Source organism: Macrobrachium nipponense, chromosome 23 (genome assembly GCF_015104395.2).
Source record: "Macrobrachium nipponense isolate FS-2020 chromosome 23, ASM1510439v2, whole genome shotgun sequence".
Classification (NCBI taxonomy): Eukaryota; Metazoa; Arthropoda; class Malacostraca; order Decapoda; family Palaemonidae; genus Macrobrachium; species Macrobrachium nipponense.
In genome coordinates this window covers 13438877-13466753 of record NC_061090.1, presented here as the reverse complement: position 1 = coordinate 13466753, position 27877 = coordinate 13438877, and the positions used below count along the sequence as shown (strand labels likewise).

Sequence of the window (27877 nt, the reverse complement as noted above, 5' to 3'; positions counted from 1 at the left end):
GATAATATATAGTCTTGTTGGTTTTTGTTTTCTTTATCAGTAACAAACTCGCAGGATTCGGACGCAAGTAAACAAACTCCTTCGCTTCTTCTTCTTCGTACAATGATAACGTTACAAAATAATTGAGATTTCAGTTAACGTCGTGACAAGTCACTAGAGTCTTCAAACGAGTAAGTATTAGTTTTGGTTTTATTGTCAAGCTTATGTTCGTGCATACCACAGCAATTCCAAGGTTTGAGAAGAATATGCCAAGTTAGGTTAGGTATGTAATTTCTAAGCTACTTAACCTATCGGAAGGCTTACGCAGTGAGGTAGGTTAGGCTTGAGTTCCTATAGCAACGTCAGGGGAACCTCCTGCCCAGTGTCTCAGATGTGGCTCTAAAACATAAATATATTTCTATGGTAAACTGATGTGGGCACGATGTAAAGTAGGCTAGGCTATGCATTAATGACCTAGACTACTTACTTATAGTAGGTAGGCTAAGTGAAGGCCAGTCCATTATCTAGCCTAACGTAACCCCGAGTCAAATACATAACTTTTTTCTATACGAAAATATCTAACAGGAAATAAATTGGTGGAATAGCTTAGACTGCGTGGGAAGTTCCTATTTAATACTATTGTAAGTGTAACCAAGGCTTGATATTAGCCTTCTTTCTTTTTACTATTGTTGCTACTTTAGATATGCCTAAAGCATTCCTTTTATGTCCATACTAACTTGTATTAGTAGTGACATTTATGGATGGAGTGTACAGTGGGGAATCCTGGATTTTCTGGCATTTAAATTTAAAAAGTGAACATCTCCAATACCTAGGTAGTACTGGTGAAATAAACTCAGAACACAAGAGAAGTATCTAGCTATACCTATGCTCTATTTCTTATAACAAAGAAAAAAATTTTACATTTCCCACAAAGCATAATAGGTAATGGAAATTCAAAGATTATATCCTAACCAACCCAGGATACTGTATCTAATTGGTTCAAGTGGTTCATTAACCCTCACTGATCAGTTGTAGATTAAATTGTAAAGCTTCAACCGTTAAACAGTTTATCCTTCACAATTGAAAAATGTGCTGCTACTGGAAGTAGCTACAAATAAAAAGCTGAAGAAGTTTGAAAGGATGTCTAGAAATGAGAATACTGTATTTGAAATATTCATTGGTTAAACAGGATTGATGAAAAAATAATGTAAAACAAGAGACGTGTAAAAAAAAACTGTACGTATAGCAAATATTTTGCACGTGGTATATTCATGACAGATGTTGCCAGGAGATCAAAAAGGTACATCATGATGAAGATCAAAATGACTTAGAAAATATATTTGTACAAAGTTTTTCTTCATTATCTGGGTAATATCTTCATTAGTGATAAATTGTGCCTCACAAGTTGAAAAGAAAAAATGTCTCCGTCATTATCATTTGACTATCAGCAATATTTCTTTCCATTGTGGCTGTATATTGTATTGTCGTACATTAACCCTTGGGTTCTACGCACAAGTTAAGTAGTTTAGGTTTTCTTGTGAGTGGCTTATAAAAGCAATAGTACAGCAATACTTTTTATTAGAATAGTTTTATTTGCGTGGGAACATTAAACATAAGAAGGTGTATTGTACTGCAATTGCTGACCGCTGTATTTTATGCAAGCAATAATGTTTTAATGCCCCATGTGAGATGACTATGCTTTTCCCTCTCAGACCAGATAATTATGGTTTATCCATTATTTTTAGATTATATCTATCAAAGTATTTTTATTTTATTTTTGATAATATAGTTAGTTCCATTTTGTTATTAAGTATTCTTTTGTAATTAGTTCATTTCTTGTTAAATGTATGCTTACTGGTCAACCTCTTCTTGAGCACACATGTATGTTTCGTTTCTTGTTTTTTATTGTTTATTCAAAAGAACCCAGACACTGGGGTGCCAAACCAGCCCAACCCACTGCTAGTCTTGAGCCCAGATGAGTAAAGAGGTTTGGAGCAGGGGAAGGGCTTCTGTTCATTAAACATCTACTAAACCAATTATGAAATGAGCCATTCAGAGTAGAAACAGCAGGAAGAACACTCATTCAAAAGAGTGGCCCCAACTATGGATTAAGCTGAGGAGATGAAGATTGTTTATTCAGAAGCTTATTTTTATTAATTGTGCTGGAGAGATTTGTGTTGGGTGCTCTTTTTGATGTGAGGTAACTTGGGAGAGATAAGAGCAAATGTGTAGAAGCTTGCTTGGAAAACAGGTGGGGCAGAGTTCTGCCATGTATGTCTCCTGCCCTTTTTTCTTGGTGGTCAGGATTCTACTCTTGCTCGAAGACTCTTCAGGTTGAAACTAGTAATGTTCAATACTTTAGACAAGGAGTCACCCATGGGTGAAGTTCAAAAGGATGAGAAAATTGTTATGTCTTAGGCATTGTTGGAATTGTGCCTCATCTCTCTTCATCAAAGGGTGAAGTACAAACCGTTTGACAGTAGTATATTCACCTCATTAGAAAAGATGTTGATTTTGACTTCAGAGGTTCCATAGTATGACATGTTGATTGGACAGCATGCAGGTAGAAAATCAAATCCTAAATACTAGTCAATGCCAACATTCTCTCTTATGTGAGTGGATGCTATCATACATCCAGATGGTGGCAGACTTTTGCTATAGTTGTCAACCATGTAAATGTCCAGAATTCTCATCTTTCACCAGGAGCTTCATCAAAAGAAAGCACCATAATACATACTGTTTTGTGGATCTCTTAGGCTGCTTCCTGAACAGAGTTCACCTAATGCCTCCACCCCCACCTCTGAACTCTTTATTGGCAAGTTGAACAATAAGAATCAATGCTGGAAGAATTTATAAGGTTCTGCTGGGTATGTTTGCCCATAATACTATATTGGCATTTGTGGTATCATCCCTGATGCATCACAGATAGTACCTAGTTGGTTGTATCTTGTGTTGAAGGCTCCAGAAGCTACTATCTCATTCAAATCTTTTGCTATATCATTCCTTTGCTTTTGTCCTAGTTTGCAAATTCTAACTCTTCATGATTATAGAGTTTTGGCTATATGCTTTGTCAAGAAGTATTGCAAGATCTTATTAATCCTTTAGTCTCCTCTACTGCTATGAGATCCTCACAGTTCACTTTTATGCACAGTGAATTCCTTAGAATTTCTAATTAGACAAAATGGTACTGAAAAGTTGTAGCATTACTTCCCATCTGTGCATGGACTTAGCATAAGCAGAATTGAAGGTGTAGTATATTTGTTTAATTCTGAAAACAATTTTGTTCCATAAAAGCAAACCTCTTAATTTGCATGATTTTTCTCCTCTTAGGGGCTGTAATTATTTTCTTCTACATCTACTTCAGTTTGCAAAACGATAAAAAAGTTTTTAGCCTTAATGATTCATTGCTAAGCTTCCACCACTTTTCCATGTGTGTAACATAAATAAAGCAAAATGTTTGTACATATTCATAGAAGGTAAAGTTGTTTAAATTTGAAATTTTATTTGTAAGGAAGGTCATGGCTTGTTCTATGGAATGTGGCAGTTGGTAAAAAATATGTTTAATGTAAAGTAAATCAAGAAATTATTTGACAATTACAGAGAGGTATATACTGTACAGTATTGGATTAAGGATATCAGAGACACTTTGAAAGTATATTACAAAAAGAATTCTTGGTATTTCTTGTAGCTGGAACCTAGTTCCTCAAATTTGTTTTTAGTAAGTGCTGATATATATGTTCACTAAACTAGTTTAGCTTCAGCAGGTCTCATTTGATAGCTTACTGAATTTCAGTGAAAATAAGAACAAAAATTCTTTTCCAGGTGCAGTTCAACAAGATTTTTTCCACTTCTGTTTCACTTAAGCTGCAACAAGTTGCACCATGTCAAAGACTAGATTTTGCATCTGCCAGTGTTTTTTCACAAAGAACTTGTTTATAAAGCAGTACAAACTTCATGTTACCTACCTGAATAGGGGTCAGTTCCTGCAGGAGTATTCTGAGGTTAGTAAATTGTTTATTGGATGTTTTATTAGAGAGGAAGGTATAAACTCTACTCTTCAAAGTAATAATGAGAAATATCCAAATTGAGATTTTTATTCTTGTTTTTGGCACTAAACACCCATTACTTTACGACTACTCAAGTGTCTCATCTCTTATTCCAGACACGCTTAAAAAACAAGAAAAGTCTCACTCACTGTCTGTATACATGAGCTCCCAGCTACCTCTTCCAGTAGAGAATTCTTATTCCAAGCCTACTGGCATAATTTTTTTTTTCATCTGTAAGAAATGAGGGCCTTTTCCAAACATAATGCTTTTCAAACTGACATATTATACTACATGCTACACGTGACTTACTTGAAAGGCATGTTTAAAGAGAATCTTTGTCTAAATGAAAGAATGTACATTATTTGAGATGCAAGGGTTGCTAATGCCAAAATGATACTAGGAATGAGATTTTAGATATTCAAAATGATAAAAAGGTACATAGAGGGCAAATTTATTCATTTGTATGACAATGGCAAGATTAAGTCTCTTGCGAAGTATGTACAGGTAGTATTGCTATCTTAGGAAAATTAGCACAAAAGAGCAGTATACATATACTCAACATATGCTAGGCTCAATCAAAAATTGCTCAAGTGTATTCACCAAGATTCAGGAATTTAATGAAACTTTGTATTCACCAAGAGTCAGGGATTAAATGAAAGTTCAAGCTATTTTGATCAACGAAATTAACCAGGTTATAGCCAAAAAGGCTCTGATAACGAAAGTACAACATAGGATGATGACCTGTGCTCATTGAGACTACAAACTGACAAAGTACGTATTAATGTATACACCATGTGAGGGGCATCTTTCATTCATTTGGAACTGTAAGATTCTCATCTTTCAAAATGTTCTGTGATCATTCCTTTCATATTCCATATTTATAGGCTGAAGAGAGGCAGTGTTTTACTTTTATGAATACATATTATGTATGCAAAGTGATTAACTTGAAAAAATTTGTAACAGATAGAAACGGAAGTATCGCAGGAAGCATCAGACCTTCTGTGATATGTAAGGGTAGTTTGTTCTCCCTTGAATTTCATGATTCTGTTTTATTACTGACCTTACTGATGTACTTTTTATTCTTTTTGCAGACTTTACAGTCACAAGGATGTTCAGACCCTGAAGTTGTCATACCAGAGGTGAGTGTAATATGGCAGGTTTTTTATGGTGGACCAAGAAATGTTCATTATTAGCAGTTGAATGTATTTCCTGATGTCTGATGTTTTATAACTGGTACTGTATTTGTTTCTCAATGAACCCATTACTGTACTTATCATTAAACAGAAGTTATCTGGCAGTACTGTGTGTACTTGGTGTGTATAATGAACTTTGGAATTCCTCATTCTTCCTTTTTCTTGTACTTTTAAGTACTGTATGTGTATTTTTGTTTATGCTTTAACGTAATTAGTGATCGAAAGGGGATTGGCTACTGTTGTTCAACTGATAGTTATTGCTCAGAGACTGCATGACTGCCTCTGGTTTGATGTGATTTGCTGAAATTTTTTAGGAAATACTACATCAGATTTGCTGAAGAGAAGCCAGTGCTGTTTTGTCTCTATTTTTGTGCCCATTTTGCACATGCTGCATTCCCTGAAATAGGTGTCAGTAATTATATCTATTTGTAAGCAATATATTATTAGTAGTATGTATACCCATTGAAATGGATTTTTGTTTGATGTACTTCTAGCTTTTCATTTATTTTGTAAATAGCCCAGTACTGGTAATTAGTTGTTTAAGGTGAATAAGTTTCACTCTTTTCACTGTCAGCTATTATGCTTTTCAACAATCTATGCTCAGTGTTATGAATTCTTTAATTTTGAAGTTTTTGTTTACTACACCTTGACTGTTGAGCACTTGTTTTACAAAATGTCAACAAATTTGTATAGTTATTTTTTAATGCTAATCTTATACATCTTATCGGTGTTGTCATCTGTTTGCTTAGCAAAAAGCTACTGTGACAACAAATATTGCTTCTAAAGCAAAAAATATTGCCACAGTATTGAGTTTTGATCTTGTTTGGGGCTGTGAATAGTCCAATTTGTAAATCTTTCTGATGACCACCAGTGCCACTCCACTGAGACACTTGCAAAGGTCACAAGCTGACAGGAGTAGTTAATAGGAACTATAGCTAGAGCTGTGGTAATAGATATGCTCACGTCATAACTATTCCAGTAGTCATAGCACCGACAGGAGCCATTCTAGCTCTCTCTCTCCCGTGATCTTAACAGCTTTTAGTGGCTGGAACTGCAGTAACAGCAGTTGTATCTCCCTTGATCTAAGACACATCCTTGCCAGAGTTGTGACTAGAGCTTCTTGATTGACCAAAACAATTTCCACTGCTCTGAGGTCCAGAGCCACAGTTGTTCCTGCCATCCACACTTAAATTTCATAATATATTGTTAATTTTCTCCAAGACCACAGCCATGACTTACGACTTTTCTCACTCTGCTTTTTCTGAGATACTTAAGCAATGAAGTGTAATTTGTCATCTCTTGCAGTCCCGATTCCAACTTGACTGAAACAATAAGTTGTTTAGGAATGAGAACCAGTTGATCAAAACTCCTATCATTCTAAGTAATCAAAATATTGGCCAATGGCTTACAAGGCACCATAGGAAGACAGTTTCTGATGCATGAGATATTTTATTTAAAACTGCATGTCAGTGATGTGACAATCCTTTATTGGAACATTTTAGTTTAGCAGAATTTTTAGTTTCCCAGAAGTGACATTCTTTAATGTTCAGGTTCTGCCAGATGAAGTATGCCACTTGAACAGTGGATTTTTTCTTGGTCTTGGGAGGCTTGAATAGACTCAGAATTATTTTCGCCTCCCATGAAGAGGATAGTATTGTAGTAACAAACCCTGGCACATTGGTTTGTTATTGAACAGTCAAAGTTTCTCTTTAGTTCCCTATGTAATGATTCATCCCATATATCATTGTAGGTAACCCAGTGGCTGAGTTGTTTGATATCACTGTATCTTCTCACGGGCATCAGTCCCTCTCCGGTAGATATTTCTTCCAGAGCTGGACTGTTGGGTAGGCCCCCCAGGCAGTTTAGGATGTCTGTACCTCCCTCCAAGTATAAGTCTCGTATTGTTAAGACCAAAGGTTTGTTCACGTATGAACAAATGACAAATTTTCTAAGACAATCCGTATTTTTCATAGCTACAAACCTGAGGTCTTAACATTTTACTGCCCACCTCTAGCTGTCCCTCTGTCTTCTTAAAGACATCCTGGGTTGGGAAAGACTGAATGCGGTGGCATGGGTGCGTGGTCCTTGACCAGTTTTCACCCGATATATACATGCGTAGCCAGATCTCGGAAGATTCCTTGCTTTTCATCTGCGATTTAACCGGATTCAGCTAGGCGCTAGAAAATTATCCTATTGTTAAGACCTCAGGTTTGTAGCTATGAAAAATACAAATTGTCTTAGAAAATTTGTCATTTCATGAGGAGGACTGAAGTGTGGATTTTTGTATTGGGTTTGCATTAAAAAATTAATTTAGTTTTTTAAGATATACTTATTTTTTCAAAGGCAATGTTCTCTTAACTGCTATAAGTTATGTTAGATTGATTTGTATAGGATTGATTAATTTGAGCAATTGATGTTATTCATGCTTGTATACTTTGGGAATGTAATAACAAAACTTCAGATATCACTTAGTAAATATGACTTTGTTGATATGTTAACAAATTGGTTTAATATTTGTTTATTTACCTCTTGCAGCTAGAGTCTGAGGTAACAAGAAGGAAGAATTTTCACAAAGACAGTTGGGATCGCCGGGTTTATATAGCCAAAAAGTATAAACCGTTGCATCCAGACCTATATATACTTCAGGTTAGCAAAACTTGTAGTGTTAAAAATGCACTTTGAGATAAGGTCAGTAGCTTTGCATAATGTCTTTGTTTTCTGAAGTATTGAGTTACGCATGTTAAGGAATGTATATATTCATACACAGACAAACCATTGCTTGATATAGCTGTGTACTTTGGTGCATAGTGGGAAACCTGAGATACATAAAAAACATTGTTTTTCTAGGAAGGGTAATATCTCCTTGATTTTCACCCCATGTTCAATACAAAGCTATGTTTTCTTTTCTGCTTTCTGTATTTGTTATTTATTTTATTTTTTTTGCTGAGCTGTTTGTGCCCTTTGTCCATTATTGCTTCTTTTTTTAGTATCTAATGATTCCCTTATGGCCAGTTTCCTTTTGCTATGTTTTGATATCTCTAAAATACAAATGGTTGTTGCTTATTATTTGGCCCTTACCCATGATTACATGCCATTGGTTCCAATCCATGGTAGACTGTTCAATTCTTATGCGAGCAACACTTACTTATCCTCTTGTGAGCAGTCTTGTGAAGTTTAGTATGTTATTTATATTTTATTTCTAGAACTGTGAAGCAGTCCAACCTCTTGTTACTTTTTACAGTGTTACATATCTTAGTGTCTTGTGACATCATGTCCCAGATGAGGAAATATCCAGCTATTGATGGCCACCCATGCAAAATATGTATGTAACTGAAAAGTGCATTGGCTTGCCTTATGGTGATTAGTCTTAAGAGCAGTTATCCATTTAAATTAGTCTTTTAAGAGCAGTTATTCATTTAAAGATTGATTGAGAATGAGGAGAGAAATTGTTTATGTGTGGGATCTTTTGCCCCCTTACCTCCTAATCTAGGACATGTCACAAGACACTAAGATATGCAACACTGTAAAAAGTAACAAGAGGTTGGACTGCTTCACAGTTCTAGAAATAAAATATAAATAGTAGTACCTCGAGATACGAAATTAATCCGTTCCAAGGCGCCCTTCGTATCATGAGGTTTTCGTATCTTGGACCACATTTTACGTGTAAAATGGCTAATCCGTTCCAAGCCCTCCAAAAACACCCCAGTAAATTATATTTCCAGGCCTAAAACACATGTTCTAGGGTTACGACGACGATCCGACGGAAGAAATATGACTCCAAAAAGGCAAAATACTGTACATACTTGAGTAATATTCAACTGCATGTAATGTTCAACCCCATTTTTACTGCATATATTAGGACTTTAGCATATGTCCCTTAGCAATAAGCCTAGCCTATGTTAGCGGTTGCTACTGTTGCCTAGTCTATGATTCTGACATCTAAACCTAAGAAGCTAAAAGCTTAGAATATGTCAATAAAATTTATAAATAATCAGTATGTACTCATTTCAAATAATTATTAATTAATCATTAACTATAATACACAAACAAACAAAAAAAAACCTTCCAATCGATTGTTTACATTCAGCTCTTACCCGTCTTACGAGTACCGAACAGACGCCAAGCAGTCACTTTTTCTAGGACACAGTAAGCCATAAATTTTCATTAGTATCTCTCTTCAACTAATAAAACTACCAAACAGTATAATAACCATTCATTTCTATTCTTTATTCTATCTTTACCTAATGGAGATACCGAGTTACTGACAGCTTTAATGAAACATATACGTAACGTAATATTCAAACAGAAGAATAATTCTAAAAAATACGTATTTGTTGGCAGTCTGATTTATTTTATATTTCATGATATCTAATTCACAATTTTTTTATTATATGTATTGCATGTACTCATTTCAAATAATTATTAAGTAACCATTAACTATAATAAACAAACACAAAAAAGCTTCCAAACTTCTGTTTACATCCAGCACTTACGAGTATCGAACGATCGCCAAGCAATCACTTTGCACAGTAAGCTATAAATTTTCATTATCTCTCTTCAACTACTGAAACTACCAAACAGTATAATAACCATTCATTTCTATTCTTTATTCTATCTTTACCTAATGTTTTTTTTATTAAATGTGTTGCATGAATAATTTTTTCAATTTACAGCATCCTTTTACCAATAGAATACTTAAAGCACAAGGGGTAGATGCTGACCAACAGGAGAGCAGGATCTTATGGGGTGACTAGCATCAGGAACCAATGGGAGAGTGGGAGGATGTTGGCGAGTTTACTCAGATAGCGGCGCGGGAGTTTTAAAATTGTTCTCGGTGGTCCGGGCGAATCTCGGGACTTTACAGCAACAACCTTTCGTATCTTGAAAACTTTTCGTATGTAAAGCTGTAAAATTTTTTGTATTTGCTTTCGTTTCTCAAGTTTTTCGTAAGTTGAGCCTTTCGTATGTCGAGGTACCACTGTAACATACTAAACTTCACAAGACTGCTCACAAGAGAATAAGTAAGTGTTGCACGCATAAGAATTGAACAGTCTACCATGGATTGGAACCAATGGCATGTAGTGATGGGTAAGGGCCAAATAATAAGCAACAACCATTTGTATTTTAGAGATATCAAAACGTACCAAAAGGAAACTGGCCATGAGGGAATCATGGCCTGTTTGTTATTTGCTTCTCCTTCATCCTCCTGATTGCTTAACCTTGTAACCAAAACATCTTGCTTCAAAAAGCTTGCTCTTCTACCCTTACACTTCTCCCAACTTTCTTCACCTGCAAATCAGTGTTCTTCCCTCACTCATGTTTTCCCTTGCATGTCAAAGGTTACTATACCTCTACCACACCTCCCTTGAGTGCTGGCCAACTAGGTGACCTGGATTCTGCTTGTTGTAGCACACAGGGTTTGGAGTTGCACTTAACCCTAAGTGCGTTAAGCCATTTTGAAAGGTCTCCTCTTCCAAAGGGCTATCCAAATACTGTGAACTGCTATGGAGAAAGTAGATTTATGAGGATAGGTTGTGTACATTTATGAATTGTTTAGTTTCTATACATGTGTACAAGAGAATTTGTAACCCTTTGATGCATTCCTCTTCACCCTATGGTAGTTGCTTAGCCACTGGGTTGTTTTCCGAGCTCTTTTTTGGACAAGTTTGGATCCTGCCTAAAGTACATTGTTTGGTTGATGTTGGCAGAGACCTTAATTCTGGGTTTATCCCCCTTCTTTGCCCCCCCCCCCCCCCCCCCCACCCCCCCCCAACCCCCAGCTGACAACAGCCTAACTCATGCTTGTGCTGATTTGGCAGATGCAGGAGATCTTTGACACAGGGTGCTATCAGGTTCTGCCTCCCAATGCCAGGCTGAATAGGAGGTAACAGGCTACAGGCTATCCTCTGCCCTGCTCACATACATGACTGGGAATCTGACAGTTCCAGATAGTAGTTATTGCCCCTTCAGTTTTTCAATATAAGCACTTACAAGTTGTAGCAGAGGTTCACAACCTAACCTGTTCTTAGTTTCAGACCAGTGCCAGTCAGTCTGAGATTGTCATCTCTCCTTATGAGTAAGTGTCCAATATTGGTGATGGTTTGTATTTTCATGCAAACATGTGAAATCTTGAGAGTAATTTTTATTTTTCTGAAATATATAAACCAGAGCCTGTTATCAACAGATGATTATTTGGTACCCTGCCACTTTCCTATCTGCCACCAATTAACCAAGCTTCAATAACTATCTCTAGTTTGCACCAGGTACTCCTAAATAGAAGACCTTTGTTTGTATAACTAATAATATTAGAACTGGTTTTTTCGCTTATTAATCCTTTAAAATTTGTATTCTTTCTAATTCTAACTACAATTTTGAAATATTTTACTGCTATGGAAAAGTAATGTAGAAGCTGGTTAACTAATGTGTTAGATTTGGCACTAGTATAATGAGACTATTAATGAGACATCCTTATTTGGAAAAATTATTAAAATAATAGGTGCTGTATATTGCTTTTAATTGCAGGTGACACAAGAAGAGCATAAAACTTTAACAGTTTTTTGTTTTTATATTTGCACAACTAGGTTGCTAGATGATAATGGCAAATAAATGAACAAAGGGCTTTATTTCATTATGGAAAAGACTTCCATTGCCAGGTTCTCAGACCAAACTTTCATAAATCAAATCGTTTATGAAGAAGAAACTGAATTTCCTTATGTTAATTGCAGAGATCATTTCTTGATCCAAAATTCATCTCATTGGTTGATCTGGCAAATACACCTGGCACTACTGTTGAGGAACTTTCCAAAGTTATGAAGCAACACCAACAACGAATGTATTCCTTTCCTGTATTTACATCTGAGTTTTGCCAGACATTTGTGAGTGAGTTGAAGAATTTTGAAGAGTCTCCTCTCCCAAAGGGCCGTCCAAATACCATGAACCGCTATGGGGTAAGTTAATTTTCATGGATAGGTTTGTGTATATTTATGAACCTTTGATTTACTTATGTGTAATTTAATGTTAGGTAGAAAAGGTTGGAGAAGAAAATGTGGAGCATTCAAAATGCAAGAGTCACCAGCTTTTCAAGTATACTGTACTGTACAGTACCCTCAACTCTTTATTTTTTCTTGCATTTTCAATTTGAGAATACAGGTATTTTAACAAAGATACAGCTAGAGGTCTTATTTTTTGTTGGGGGTTGTGGAATAGTCAGGACTGATCTGTACACCCAACTCAATTAATCCAGTTGTCTTAAGAAATGAACTTAATTAATCCAATTTTCTTAAGAAATGCTAAAATATAATGTAATAATATAGGTAATATGATAAATATAATGTAAAATAATAACTATAATAAGTTTATCATAAGATAACTGTAATAAGTTTATATAAGATAAGGGTATTAATATATTTGTGAGATTTCAAAATTTATTTCAATTTGCATCAGTAATTATCCAGGTGCTACTAATATATACATATATAGTAATTAATGAGACTATGCTTATCAAGCAGACAAGAAATTTAAAGGTGCCTGTATAAAGTATGTTAATCCAATATTATTTACATATATTGCAGCAGGTTATAGGCTGTGGTAGAGTAATGGGATGGTGCAGAATATATTGATTTTGTTTTTTCAGTGAGCCTTTCTCCAACTGTTTTTACCTTGTGCCCTCCTTTTTGTTATTGTTTTGTCTTTCATGTTTTCATTAATGCAGTCTCTCTATCTTCCTCTTTTTCATAGCCCTTCCATTTCCTTTTTCTCACATGTTCATCATGTCCCCTCCTCAGCAGATACTCAAACCATCTCAACATGACTGGGGTTTCTTTGACACTTCAAGCCTTTTGTTGATCTCCTAATGTGTCAATTTCATATGCTTTTTTTTTTCATCTCTCCACTCATCCATCTGCTTGTCTTCCTTTCTGCTATATCTAACACATTTTCCTCTATGTTCTCCAGTTGTGCCACTTTTAGCCCATATAACCTAGCAGGTTTTGCTGTCACCTTTATGTTATTTATCTCTTAAACAATCTTTTCCAGCACTGTTTCTTTAAACAGAACACGGATTAGTAACCGTACATACGTTTTTCCCTGCACCTACTACACGTTGGATGAGGATCCGTCGACACCGAGGTTAGGAACCTAGAACAAGGGAAGCCCCACTGACTCCTGGGCATTTCCTTTGTCTCCTCTTCGAAGCGGTAGACGATCCCGATGTTGAGGCAAAATTCTCCATCATACCACGTATACACTCTTACCACACACTGATCACACTTGGAGAAAGAAAAGGAATGAAAAAATGAAATGGATAAAGAACGGGCAAACTGAAAAACCGGCTTTAAATGAGATTAGACAGTAACACGTCTTATCTTAAAGGCGGTAGGAAAAATAAACTGATGGGTCACAGGTAGCCGTGGGCATTCTGGGTATACATGCCCGTGACCTGGTATAGATGCCATTAGTCCCTGGATCTCACAAGTGTAATTTTTAATTCTACCGGTTTCCAGCTTGGCGCTAGTAAATCCTAATGTTAAGACCGAAGGTTTGTTAGTTATGAAAAATACAAATTAGTTACAAATTTGGTATTTTAGGGGTCGGCTCTGTTAGTTTTGACCTCATAATTTTCATGGATCCATGCATTTTCCTTTTCATTCCTACATTCATTCTCATCAAGCTTGTTTACCTTTTGCAGGAAATGTAAATTGTATATTATGTTATATTCTTTTCTTAGAAAATTACTCATGTCAATGCAATATGCTAAACATGTTTTCATTATTGCAGTTGTTTTTGCACAAGAAAGAAGTCCATGAAAGGAACTCATTTCAAGTTCTGTATAAGCTTGTAAAGGGAAAATTTAATTTAGATTAATGATGAATAATTCTTTTAGATGCTGAAAATTTTGTTTATCCTGCAGATCAACTTAGGAGAGCTTGGGTTTGATAACTTTGTCACTTCTTTAAGAAATGATTTTATCACTCCTTTAACAAGAATTCTTTATCCTGATTGGGGTGGTGACTGTCTGGACTCCCATAAGGCCTTTATTGTTAAATATGAAGTAGGCGAGGATGTTGATCTGAACTATCATTTTGATAATGCAGAGGTAAGAATACAGTTGACGTTTCACTTCAAAGTATATACTACATTTATTTTGACAAAGTACAAACCATATCCTAACTAGGGCCTATCTCACCAGGGCAAGTGGGTGACCAACCAAGAATTGACCGAAAAGCAATCTTTCCTTTTAGCTAAGAGATATTTCTCAAATGAGCTAAATTCCTTAATTTTTGTTCTCTCTCAGTATAAAGCATCTATCCATGATTCTTGTATTGTTTTGCTTGCGCTCATGAATTTCTTTCAAATAATTTGCCATTACCAAAATTTTGCACTTTTTATTATAATAAAATTTTCTTATAACCACTCTTAGGTGTGCTCACATACTTTAGAGTAACCACTCTTAGGTGTGCTCACATACTTCTACTCTATTGTGTTCTTCCAGAATTAACATTTTCTCTTTGAGAAGAAGGATGGCTAATTCATTTGACACTTTCAGTTTGCTAGGCATTTTAATATGCTAAATCTTTGTTTTGATAAATAGTTTTAGTGAAAGTATATCCTGTGTTTTCTTCTAATAGCCTCCCCTGATTTGTCTTATATTTATTTGCATGTTTAACGTAATCATTTATAACATCGTAACTGTGCTCAGGAAGTGTGTAGATATTAATGTTAAACGTCTGCTGAGGTTGACAGTATAAATATCAAGCTCTATAGTTTTGTACATATGAATCATAAACTTTATGAGATTTTTTGGTCTTTTATGTTTTGTTCTCCTAAAGATAACTTGGAAGAATACAGGGAGTCCCTGGTTTACGACGGGGGTTCCGTTCTTGAGACGCGTCATAAGCCAAAAATCGTTGTAAGCCAGAACAGCGTCAAAAATGTTAAGAAAACCATACTTTTAATGCTTTGGGCATATTAAAAACTATGTAAACTACATTTTTATTGCATTTTTCATAAAAAAAACTTCAAATATTGATTATTTTGCCTTTTTGAGTCATATTTCTTCCGTCAGATCGGTGTCGTAAGCGTTGTAACCCTGGAACATGTGTCATAAACATGGAAATAATTTCTGATGAATAGAATTGAAAAGCATCGTAACCTCAGAAAGTTGTAAGCTGAAACTGTCCCACTTCTTAATCCATTATCAGTCTCGTATCTTGATTGCAATATCCAATTTTTTATAAACAAAATTATATTATCTCATTCAAAAAACAGTTCTTTTTTCAACCCATCCCTTCTCACTGAGGAATTGATCCTTCAAAGCCATTTTCAGATCCTTCTCCCTCTGCAGGCCAACAAGTTATGGTTAGCAATGTCTCAGACTACAAATTTAGAGGAACTTTTGTAAGGATCTTTAATGGTGGTAATTCATCTAAATTCTCACTTTGGGAATGACTTCCCTCTATGTCAAGTGACATATGCTTTTAAAGTTAGCATTCTGTCAAAGTATTTGACTGTACTTGAGTATTTTTAAAAGATATAGTGTGCCAAAATTGATAGAATTATGAATAGTAAAGAACCTGTAATTGAAGCCGGAACGGCCCTGAAGTTGAGGTGCTGGTTATTTGCAAGTCCATGACTCTGACTCCAATCCTGGAATGAATTTGATTATGGAGCACGATCAATACTGTGGGTGTGACCATATAACAGCTCTGATTATGGGGTTGGTTTTCAGCCATTGCTGTGATTTATGGAGCAAAGACATCCATGGAACTGATCTGTGTGCATGGAGTAGGTCCAAAACTACAGTTCTGATCAAAGAGTGGATCCATACCAGTGACTTCAATCTTACCTTGGTTCCATGGGTTATGACTCTCGTCATGTTGGAAGCTGTTAGAATTGTTGTTTATTGTAGGTCTGATTGCTGCATGATTCTACCCATATCTTTGATGTGGCACTTTGACCTAATGATGATTCAGGCTGGAAGTGCACAGATCACAGAGTTGGAGAGCACTCATGCCATGTGTAGCTCCAAAAAATAAAAGATGTTAAATTGTGTATGATGATATTTTTGTTTCCCTGTTTGTGGGATGAGAGAAATGAAACAGCAAAGAACACATTAGAATAGTATGGATGACTTGGAGCATGGGTCTTTGCTTCAAAACCTGTTGGATGATCATTTTAATTATACTTGCAAGGTAATGTATAAACTCTGCCCTGATAATTTTTGTTTTGACTTTGGAAACTTTTTTTTCTTTTTTTTTCTGAGGAAAGGTAGACTTCCACTAGTACTTAGTATCTTAGTATGTGTAACTTTTTCAGTGAGCAAATGATGCTCATTGACTTGTCTTGAAGATGCAAAGGACTGGAGGGAGACAGTCTTCAAAAAAAGGCACATGAGAGACCTAATAAGACTTAGAATCAAGGAGAGATCCTGTAAAGTAACATCAGAATATCCTTTTGAAATTTTGGCATAATCATTTCAATTTTAGAGGGGATTGCATATCTAGGCCATGAAATTCAAATTCCTGAGAACGATTTGACTTACATATCCCATTACTTTAGAGAGTGAGAGATGCTCCTGGCACTAAGGAACAAGTAGAAAATCTGTTAAGACTGGAGGAAATTGACTTGACCAGTGCCTCGTTCATTGCACTGGTGTACAGGCAGTCCCCGGGTCACGACGGGGGTTCCGTTCTTGAGACGCGTTGTAACTCAGAAATCGTCGTAAGCTGGATCATCGTAAAAAATCCCAAGAAAACCTTACTTTTAATGCTTTGGTGCATTGAAAACTATGTAAACCATATTCTTATTGCATTTTACATAAAAAAACCTTCAAATATTGATTATTTTGCATTTTTGGTGTCATATTTCTTCTGCCAGATCAGCGTTGTAGGCGTCATAACCCTGGAACATGCGTCGAAACCCTGGAAATAATTTCTGACGAATATAATTGAAAAGCACCTTAACCTTGGAACGTCGTAAGCCGAACCCGTCGTAACCCGGGGACTGCTTGTACTGGTAACAGAACCAGGCTTGCCTTAAATGGTAAAGACTGATAATTAACGTCTACAGGGTTTGGAGATGGCCTGAGCAATATATTTCAAAGCTCCTTTCTCTCTCAGAGCAGAACAGAGAGCTGGTCAGCCATTCCAATTACTGCCATTTTGTCAACACTAGTGTGATTATTAGGTGGCTTGAATCATTGATCTTGTCCAGCCCCCATCCCAATTATGCTACAATTTGACATGGGGATATGGAATTTGAATGGCTTGCCACATTGCCTGGTTTCCATTGGCCAAAGCAAAGCATATACTGTGTTTATATCTGTTCTCAAGCAAATTTGCCTTATAATTGTGTTTAGGTCAGATTTCTCAAAGTTGACAAGAAAACCCAATAGTTAACATAAATGAAGAAGCTGTTTGCACCAGCAGAATGAAGAGTATAATACTGCAGACAATAAAAAGAAAAAACAATACAAAAGATTTCTTATACTAAATACTCGCCAATAGGGGAGCAGAAATATTAGCACTCGAAGATAATAAAACTGAATTGATTATTAATGTTGATTCGAACAAGGTGTGGTGAAAATGAAATTATGAAATAAAATGAAAATTGAATGACATGCAAAAGGAACTTGAAGATAACTAGAGCAAAGTTTGGGATGTCAGTCAGCTGTTGACAACACAAGACACTAAAAAAGTGGGACAAGTTATTAACCATTGGCACACGCACTACTGTACCTGTTAGCTATTACGTACTTTGCATTTATTTTTTCACCAAAAGAGAGATGCATTAGGGGTTTAGTGGACTGCAAAATTTTTGGTCTAGTATAAGTAGAATAGCAGTAAGTAAAATTTTACATTATGAAGTATAATGTAAAATTTTACTTACTTTAATCTCTAAAGATTTTGGTTTACGTACTTTTCATGAAGAAATTAAGGCAAGTGTAAAAAGTATTTATTAATATAGCAGTTACAAAATATTATATTTACATGCAGGTTACTCTTAATGTGGCACTCAATGATGACTATTGTGATGGAGAGATTTATTTTGGACCGATGAGAACAGAAGAATCTTCTAAAGTTACAGGAATTGCTCATCAGATTGGTGTTGGGTTGCTACATCGTGCTCAGCAAATGCATGGTGCCCTGCCTATTTCTGAAGGCATTAGGTAAGAATTAATATCTCTGCTAATCATATGTTTCAATTAATGATATATGATTCACATGAAATGTCCTTGTATTACATGCTTGCCTGTGAATACAAACAAATGTTGTACATTGCCAAGTTAAGGGGGCCAGCCAGCTAATGCCATATTTTAAGGACAGGACTTTGACATTCATACCACTTAATAAGAGGACTTGGGACATCTCCAAACCGCAAATATTTTTCGTCTCTGACCTTCGGTTTTGTGACGCCAGGGCAATTTATCCCGAAAATAACCATTTTTCAAATTCTATATCCTCCCTTGATATGTAATATTAAGACCTGGGATTACTACCATATATAGACCTGATGTAGACCTCCAATCAAATGAAGAGTTTTGTTCTATAAGTGATTATTTTGCTAGATATAAATTTTTCATTATGGTAAAAGAATAAACCCTGTAAATCAGGAAAAAAAATTTCTAAAAAAAAGACAAAACAAAAATTGAAAAAATGGGCTCTATTTGATGTTCTATAATGTCTTTCTAAGTTATATACCAAATTTCAGTGCTATAGCTTTAAAACTAAGTGAGAAGATAGATTTTGATGGTCAATAAGTGTAGTTTTGAGGTTCGGGCGTTCAAAGATTTCCTTTGTATTTTTATAAAGATAATGTTAATAAATAATGAACGTTATGAATGTATATTTCTTTTTTGGGTATTAATAAACCAAAACTATGCTATTTATCATAATTTAATCATAAATGATGATCCCTTTGCTCATATATCATAGCCTGGGGCACTGCGTCCCACGCAACTCTCTCGCTCTCCTTCACTAACTCGGCTTATTACAGCGAATTTTCTTCTTCTGTATGTTAGTGAGATGTTTTCCTTGTATTTTCCTCTTTGGTATGATGAAATTCATGTTGAAACAAAGATAAACAAACATAAAAGCAAGAGAATGTCAGAGGTGAAACTCGAACGTGTACTCTCATTTTACAAAGACAATGTTAATAAATCATGATTATTATGAATATCATATTCTTTTTTGGGTATTAATAAACAAAAACTACATTATTTATCATAAATGAAGATCCCTTTGCTCAAAGACCGTAGCCAGGTGCGACGTGTGCGTCAGGCAAGACGGGGGCGTTCCTTACTACGCACCCCTCCCTCTGTAATAATATTATAGCAAATTTTCTACATCTGTATGTTAGTGAGATGTTTTGCTTGTCTTTTCCTCATTGGCATGATAAAATTCTTGCCGAAACAAAGATAAACATACGTAAAAGCAAGCGAATGTCAGAGGTGAAGCTAGAACGTGTACACTTCATGAGGTTTGTGCTCATGCTGAAAGGTGGTAAGCTGACTTCCCTTCCCTTCTGCGACTCATGGAATCTCTACAGATGTCATTGCTCACAATTTCTTTGACAATAATTATCAAAATTTACGATAACAAAAGAAATATTGCATTTTCTTGTACAGATCAATGTTTTTGGCTTATTGAATTACATTTACTAATTACCCTGTAACTACGAAAGTAAGAGGAATTTTGACAAAATATTTCGTATACATATTCTCCATTGCCATATGAAGCTTCCTCCATGAATTTTTTCATGACTGCATTTTTCGCCCTATACCCCCATATGTAAGGGTACCAGCCGGCCCCCTTAAGCAAATTGGATAGTCAACACATTATGTTTGATGGTATGTACTATTTATGAATTATACTGGATGAGGTTTAATGGTTTTAGCCAATATTGCTTTCTAAATGGGCCATTTTGCTAGCTAGAGTGCTGGTAGTCCTGCTCATTTCCATACATTTTTGTGAGTTCTCATCAGTTAACTCTCTCACTTGACAGGTGGCTTCAAGTTTACATGGCTCACTTAATTGCCTAGATCTTTACTGATTTTCCAGGAGTTTTTAGGAATGCTTAAAAATTTACATAATTAAAGGCACTTGTTAATTTATTTCATTCATTCATCTCCTTATTTTGCTAGTGTGATGAAAGAAATCACTGATAACTGCATGCTACAGAGTTTTTTCCTACCTGTCGAGAAGACAGGTAGCTAGTTTTGTTGTATATACTATTTCTTATGTATTTGTGAGGACAAGGCTGCCTTTGCTTGTGCTAATGTCAGAGTTTCTGGTATTTTGGTTTATTTTCTGAAGTTAGTTCTCCTAGGTTTCCAGCTAAATTTAGCCTTGGCATATATGCAAGACTGATTTTCTAGGTTAGTGTTTTGAGGAGTAAGTCTGCACTTATCCATACTCCTTTTTTTGTATTATTGTGATTTGCTTTGTCTTTTGTATTTAGGTTAACAAGTAGGTATTGTTGATCATTGCTATATTTTATTTTTGTAATATTTGTATTTATGTTGGTATTGCATACCCCTGCATTTGAAAATTATATTTTATAATTTCTACCATACTTATTTATACTTCATTCTTTTGAGCCTTATTTTTTATATTTTGCCTTTCAGTTTTTTATTGTTGGCCATATTCATAAATTTTTGTAGTTGAGTGGCACTATCCTTGTATGGGAAAATCAAATCATAGCATTTAAACACAAATGATGATGAATAGAAGTACGTACTTATGTGTCTCCAAGAATAGTATTAGATGGGCACTGCTTAATGCTTAACAGATATAGCAAGGTTAGACAAAAACTTTAAAATTACTTTATATTGCAACAGGAAGCTGTGGTAACAGGTCTGTAAGTCAAGCACTGCATAATACCAGAGATATCAAGAACTGTGGCTATACATTCTCATTTTCTTAAGTCATAGAGAGAGCCTGAGTAATTGTTAGTGAGATAAGAATGCTCAAAATGGATTTTTCTAGGGTTAAGGTTTACTGAGGTTTACTGGTTGTCAGAAAGTTGAGGTTTAATTAAGTTTTAAACATCTTATATATAGTATAAATTACAACAACTGAATTTAATTTGAATGATTACATATAGCAGTTGCCTTTTTGCAGTTTCTTTTTGAAGTGGTAGACAGGTCATGGAAGTTTGATTACCGCAAATGAAAAATAAGAGCTAAATTAAATGCAAATATTTCAAGGCACAGTACCAGAATACAGTTTGCGTCAAGTGTCTAACTTGTAGGCCTTTAAGAATGTAAGAACTACAGAAAGTTTTTTCTTTCTTAAAGATTATAAGACATAGACTTACAGAGGGCCAGAGTATAGGTTTCAGGAGTATTGGAATTATTTAGAGAAGAATCAGTTGACAGACGAGTCAATGAAATCCATTTCAGTAGGGCAGCCACCTATAAGCCCATTAATATATTAAAAAAAAAGGAGTAGGATTCCAGAAGTACCGAATTTTGTTCATAAAAGACCAGTTTTCATTCATGTTAGGCAAGATCAGGAAATTATTTTTCCTTTGAGTGTAAATACGTATGATTATTATTAGCATTACAGTCACACCCAGGCTTTCAGGCGCCATGATTTTCATACAATTAGGTTTTGTATACTTTCCAACGAAATTTTGACTCAAGTTTTGGGCATAATCTCGGATTTTGTACACCTGGAAATGCTCTTGACTAGGTCCCGTATTGAGCACCTAACGAAAGCATCCACTGTGCTCTCATGACCCATTCTGCTTTTTTGTTTGTTGTTTTTAGGACTTATTTAAGCTTTTTTTTATTTTTGTTCAAATGCCACTGTACTAAATAAGTCATCATGGGGGCAAGGAAAGTTCCAGGTACCAGCCCTTCAGTAATAAAGATGAAAAACACTATAAAATTTAAGAAAGAACTCATAGCAAAGTGTTGGAGGATGTTGCATCCCAATCTTAGTAAGAAAATTCCTACAACAAGTGCTGCTGTTAGTGAATTTAAGGCCAGCAGAGGCTGGTTTGAAAAATTCAGAAAGCGAATGGGCATAGATAATGTGCCTACTTCATTGATTAATGACATGTTTGCAAAGTGGAGTGAAGTAGAAAATTTTGTGCAGAATTATCATCCCAACAAAGATGTAATCCATGTCTTCAACATGTTTAATGACAATGCTGTGTTTCACTTTTGGCAATTTCAAAGGGACGCCAAAAACGAATGTCTCTGGACAGGTCTCTGGACAGTTTTGTTGTGGGACAGGGGTCCAGTAACTCTCAAGCTTGTCCTAGTGCCAGTAAAACACGAAGAGGGAAGTAACCCCAGACAGTTAAAAACTGATTATTCTCTATAAAATATATTTTTTTAAAAATATCTTTTTGTGTACCTGGAACACATTAATTGGATTTACACTATTCGTTATGGGAATTGTTGTTTCAGATTTCGTATGTTTCAGACTTTGTGAGACGTTCTAGAATGGATTAAGTATGAAAACCGAGGTTCCACTGTATTATTATTATTTTTGTTTTTTGGTCTGTCACAGTCATCCTATTCGACTGGTTGGTTTTATAGTGTGGGGCTCTGAGTTGCATCCTGCCTCCTTAGGAATCCATCACTTTTCTTACTATGTTCGCTGTTTCCAGGAGGACCCTCTTCTGCATGAGTCCTAGAGCTAATTCAGCATCTAACTTTTCCAGGTTCCTTTTCAGGGATCTTGGGATTGTGGTTAGTGTCCCTATGGTTATGGGTACAATTTCCTCTGGCATATCCCATATCCATCTTATTTCTATTTTCAGGTCTTGATACTTATCATTTCTCTCATTCTTTCTCATCTACTCTGGTGTCCCATGGTATTGTGACATCGATGAGTGATACTTTCTTCTTGGTTTTGTTAATCAATGTCACGTCTGGTCTATTTGCATGTATCACCTTACCTGTTTTGATACCATAGTCCTAGAGGATCTTTTCCTGATCGTTTTCTATCACTCCCTCAGGTTGGTGTTTGTACCAATTATTATTTTAAGGTAGCTGGTGTTTCTTGCACGGGCTCCAATGAAGGGCTTTTGGTACTGAATTATAACTTTTTTGTACTGGTTCGCTTGCTGTGTGGTTTATGGTCTCGTTTTTCACATTGCATTTCCTGCATATGGGTGAAATGTTATTTCCAGCTATCATTCTTTTGTATCTGGTTCTTAGGGCCTGATCTTGTGCTGCTGTTAGCATTCCTTCTGTTTCCTTCTTGAGTTCTCCCCTCTGTAGCCATCGCCATGTTTCATCGCTGGCCAGTTCTTTACTCTGTCTCATGGTTTGTTGTGCCATGCTTCCATTTTGTGTCATTCTCTTGCTCTGTATATTACTAGGTCTTCGTCTACTTTTATGAGCCCTTCTTTCCATGCACTCCTGAGCCACTCATTTTCACTGGTTTTCAGATATTATTATTATTATCATTCATATGGAACAAGCCTTCTGGAGCTATGAACTTGAAATTCAAGCTTCCAAAGAATATGGTGTTCATTAGAAGAATTAACAGAAGGTAATGGGATTTACAGAAAGAAGAGGTCTATTATTAGAAAGAAAAAGTAAACCAACAAATTAATAAATAGATAGAAATGTAAGTAAATTATTAAAATACAAGGAGAATTGTTTTACGGTAGTATAATACTAATGCGTTGCAACTTTGCTTCGACTTTTAAGTTCCAGTTACGTACGTACATGACATCCTCAGGGAGACATTAGAAAATTATGATAAAAAAGAAGTAAATGTTATCATTGTTATGCTGCCTTTGTCCATACACTATTTTTGTGTGGAAGGTGTATAGTGCTGTCATACTAACTTGGTACTATATGTACAGGGTTTTTATCATAGGTGTTGTTTGCTGCAATGAGATTGTAATTAGATGTAAATTACTTCAAGCAGAGAGTTAAATACTCATATAATGTATACTGCAATATACAGTATGTTAGTTATTTTGACTTATGACTTATCAAATTTCAGATACAACCTTATCATATGGATGCGATCATCAGTCATCAGAAATGAACTTTGTCCAATGTGTAATGAGAAGCCAACACTTATACCTGTTGAGAGTGGGTTTGGTGATGGATTTACAATTAATGAAGTTGATATTTGTTGTGCTAGCTAGAAGTTTTTTTCTCTGTACTGTATTTCAAGAGTAATTGCTCTATGAATGCACAGTACTTATTATTTTTATATTAAGAGGGCTAAGCAAAAAGTTATGTAGCCCACAAGAAACTAAACAAAATGAAAAGGTAAACTGAAAAGTACTGTAGATTCAAAATTTAAAAGGAAAATGTGAAACTAAAGTGTTGAACTGTGGGTAAAGTAAAGACTATAAAATTAAAGTCTGCTAAAGTTTGCTAGGAATGTAGGCAGTGCCATGGGTTAGATTTCAGTAGGGGTAAGTAAAAATTATTGCTTAAATTATTGCTATAAATACCATTTTATTGTATGATGTATATCCCATTTTAAGATGACTTGTGCAGACTGTCAATGAAAAAATTACTTATCTTTGTTTAGTAATTCCTAAAAGCAATTCCTAAAAAATTTAAGCTTTTTAAGTGTTTTTTGGAGTATGAATGATCAATTACACTAAAACAAAGGACAGTTGCTTTACCTTTGATCATGTCTACAAAGGCTCCTGAAAACAAAAATGCTTACTCACTTCTTGATAAATATGTATATGAATTGAACACATTTGAAAGTTCACTACTTTTATACATTTAATTTTGTCTCATCTTTTTTATAAGTTTTTATTAATGCGAATGTTTCTCAAGGGTAAATTGCATGAATGCCATGTGATATATAGCAAATGAGAATGTTTCTCCTGTGAGCATTTATGCCTTTCTTTAATTCCCGTTATAATTGGAATACGTAATACTGTTTTGTGATTGTTATTATTATCATTATTACTGTCTATGATTCTTTTCATTCCTTGATAGGATAATTTTGTACTACTGTAGTTGTTACTGTTATCATTATTATAGTGTAACTGCTGCTTAGACTCATTGGATTTGCACAAAGAACTTTTTCGTAAATGAGAAGATAAATGGGAGCAAGGCATAGTTATGAAAATTGAACAGCTAGTTGGGATGGAATAACAGCAAATAAATGAAAGTAAAAGGCAGATAACAGTGCAGCTGGAGTTGAGGGAATGCCAGGATGCTATACAGAATCCTTAGCTTTGCCCACTGTAGTACATTGCTTAATAAATACTTTGAGTGTTTCTCTCCTGAATATTTTGATGTGGCACTCATTATTATTGAATGATGCATTTGGGATAGAAATATCGGGTAAGATTGGTTTTTATATCGCATGTCAGTTCAGTTTTTTCGTATTCTTCAGTTGTATGAAAGTAATGTTTGACCACAGTACTATGTGTGGTGGTAGAAGAAATTGTAATGGGAAAAATATTAGTTCAGAGGAAAGAGTTAAGAGCTGGTTTTCAAGAACTGGTAACTATAATTTGTAATGGTAATAAAGAAAAACAGTAGTTGCGTTTCATTAATAGCTGGGAATGGTAGCTGCCTAGCTGATAAAGGGAAATTCTTTTGAACTGTCTGACCTACATTTCTGTGATTGCCTTCATGGATATGATAGTTTGTTGCTTGTGGTTTTTTGTTTTTCTACTTTGTTACTAATTTGAGTGAATGTTTGAGCTTCCTTATATTTGGTGTGTTATGTTTATTTTGTGAATGCACCGTAGCACTTCAACTTAACAGATGCTTTAAGGGTCTGGCTTTCTGATAAGTAACAGTCTGTTAAGTATAGCTGCACTATAACCTGTTCTTGACACTTAACATACAGTTCAAGAAATTTATCTAAAGGTATACTGCATCTAAAGTGGTAGCTCAGTAAAAAATATTTGCAATAACCTAACTGACAAGTACAGGTGTCTATTAAGTTGAGGTGTTGCTCATACATAATACGTATTTCATTAATTCCTTGGCTTTTAGCACTTCCATTACGTGCGTCATTCTTCCAAGTTGCAGAGGTTGTATATTTATGTTGCGTTGTGTCTTTTTATGTGTTTTCTTATTTGTTACTGTTATTCCTAGCAGGTGGTACTGTTTTTATTATGGTTTGGAGGGGAAAATTGCTATGTTAATGTCTTTCTTGAACAGTGATTTACTTTCTACTGTATATGTGAATCATGCTGAAACTGGCAGTATAATGTGAAAGATACCTTTGTTGAATGGTTCCTTTAGTTTGAAGAATGTTGCATGAGTCAAAGACTATTAAGTGAAGGTAATTGATGTTTCATTGGGTATTGTATACTAACTTATGTTTGGGTGGTGTTTGACTATACATGACTTGATTAACTCATATAATTTAAGTTAGTTAGTTCACAGACATTCTTGGTTTCATTAAACTATTATGCTTATTTTAGATGCTAGAAAGAGGAATGGATAGTGGAGTGTCTCACACACTGTATTATAGGAATGAGGACAAGATCACTTCCTGAAATAGTTGATTTTTATGTCCAATTTTCATACCTGCTTGATCTGTCAAAGTTCCATACCTGGTTGATGGGAGATCTGTCAGGAGTGATGTGTTGAATGTGATAAGTGTTGACTCTATGATAAAGGATGAATGCTTTGGACTAAATACAGTAATTTAATGATCTTCCAAATACTGTTGTACGTATAGTAGAAACTTCAGCAGGTAAAACTTGGTGCAAGTAGACAAGTGTCTAACTCCATAATTTTTCAGTAACTTGTTATATTTGTTTTAACCTCTGCAATTGATCTTATTTGTTTTTCGTTATTATTTCCTTTCTTAATTTTCTTTCTGCACTAGGCTGCTTTTCATATTAAGGCCCTGGTATTTCAGCACAATAATTAGCATTGTAAAATTTCCAAATTGGGTTTCAGCTTTGCTTATAGTAATACATAAAACAGTCAGTCTCAGAGTATGACTGTTGAGTTATATCTTGATTTTTGTAAGTTCACTATGGCTATAGCAATGTGTATATGAAGGTAGCTGTACATTCAGCCTTTGCAGCATAATTTTGCCATGTGCCTCACACAGGTATGTGAACTGTATTCATTTTAGGTAGTATTTGCGACAAGTTTTCCAGCTGAGCCGTAACTCAGTTATAATTTGATGCCTTATTCTCATCATGAGCAGACTTGGTTGTGACTTTATTTTACTGAAGATTAATAATATTGCACTATCAAGGTTGAATGTTGCTCAAAGGTTAGAGGGAATAATCCAAAGACTGTGACTCTACCTGGATTATTTGAAGTAAAAGGGTTTGTAATTCACATGCTCACACAAAATTTAAAGGGATATGTTACATGAATACAATCCTCTTCCAATGCTCAGCTTAACTGCTCTGAATGAGTGTTTACACATATGTAAAATTAAGAAGATTGTATGTGAAACATAAGTATGATAAGAATTTTTTATTGTCTTAAAGGATCAATTGGATACAGTTTGATGCTTATAGTAATATTCATTGTTATGGAAATAATGAAATATTTGGACTAAAATTTGTAATTTAATAGAAGAAGTTAGACAGATGCTGTTAAATACGTATAGTGCTTTAAATGTTGTTGTGATTAACAGTTAATCATAGAAAATGCACTGTGATTCCCCCTGTGATTGCCTCTGTGATATGTAACATATAAGTGTATTTTTGTTCAATAAATGTCACAAATTA

The 27877-nt window shown here is 35.1% G+C and overlaps 1 protein-coding gene across 2 annotated transcripts; it reads left to right on the top strand.

Moving 5' to 3' along the window:
* Window positions 1–22: 22 nt before the first annotated feature.
* On the top strand, window positions 23–27877 carry LOC135198685 (2-oxoglutarate and iron-dependent oxygenase domain-containing protein 2-like). Of its 2 annotated transcripts, none has more exons than XM_064226511.1 (8): window positions 23–170; window positions 3802–3980; window positions 5117–5164; window positions 7754–7864; window positions 11944–12165; window positions 14127–14312; window positions 18211–18383; window positions 24190–27877. In XM_064226511.1, exons 2-8 carry the CDS (start codon window positions 3861–3863, stop codon window positions 24335–24337), a joined length of 1008 nt encoding a protein of 335 aa, XP_064082581.1. In that variant the 5' UTR covers window positions 23–170; window positions 3802–3860; the 3' UTR covers window positions 24338–27877. The 2 variants fall into 2 exon arrangements, with proteins under 2 accessions (XP_064082581.1, XP_064082591.1); XM_064226521.1 differs by having other exon boundaries at window positions 49–67.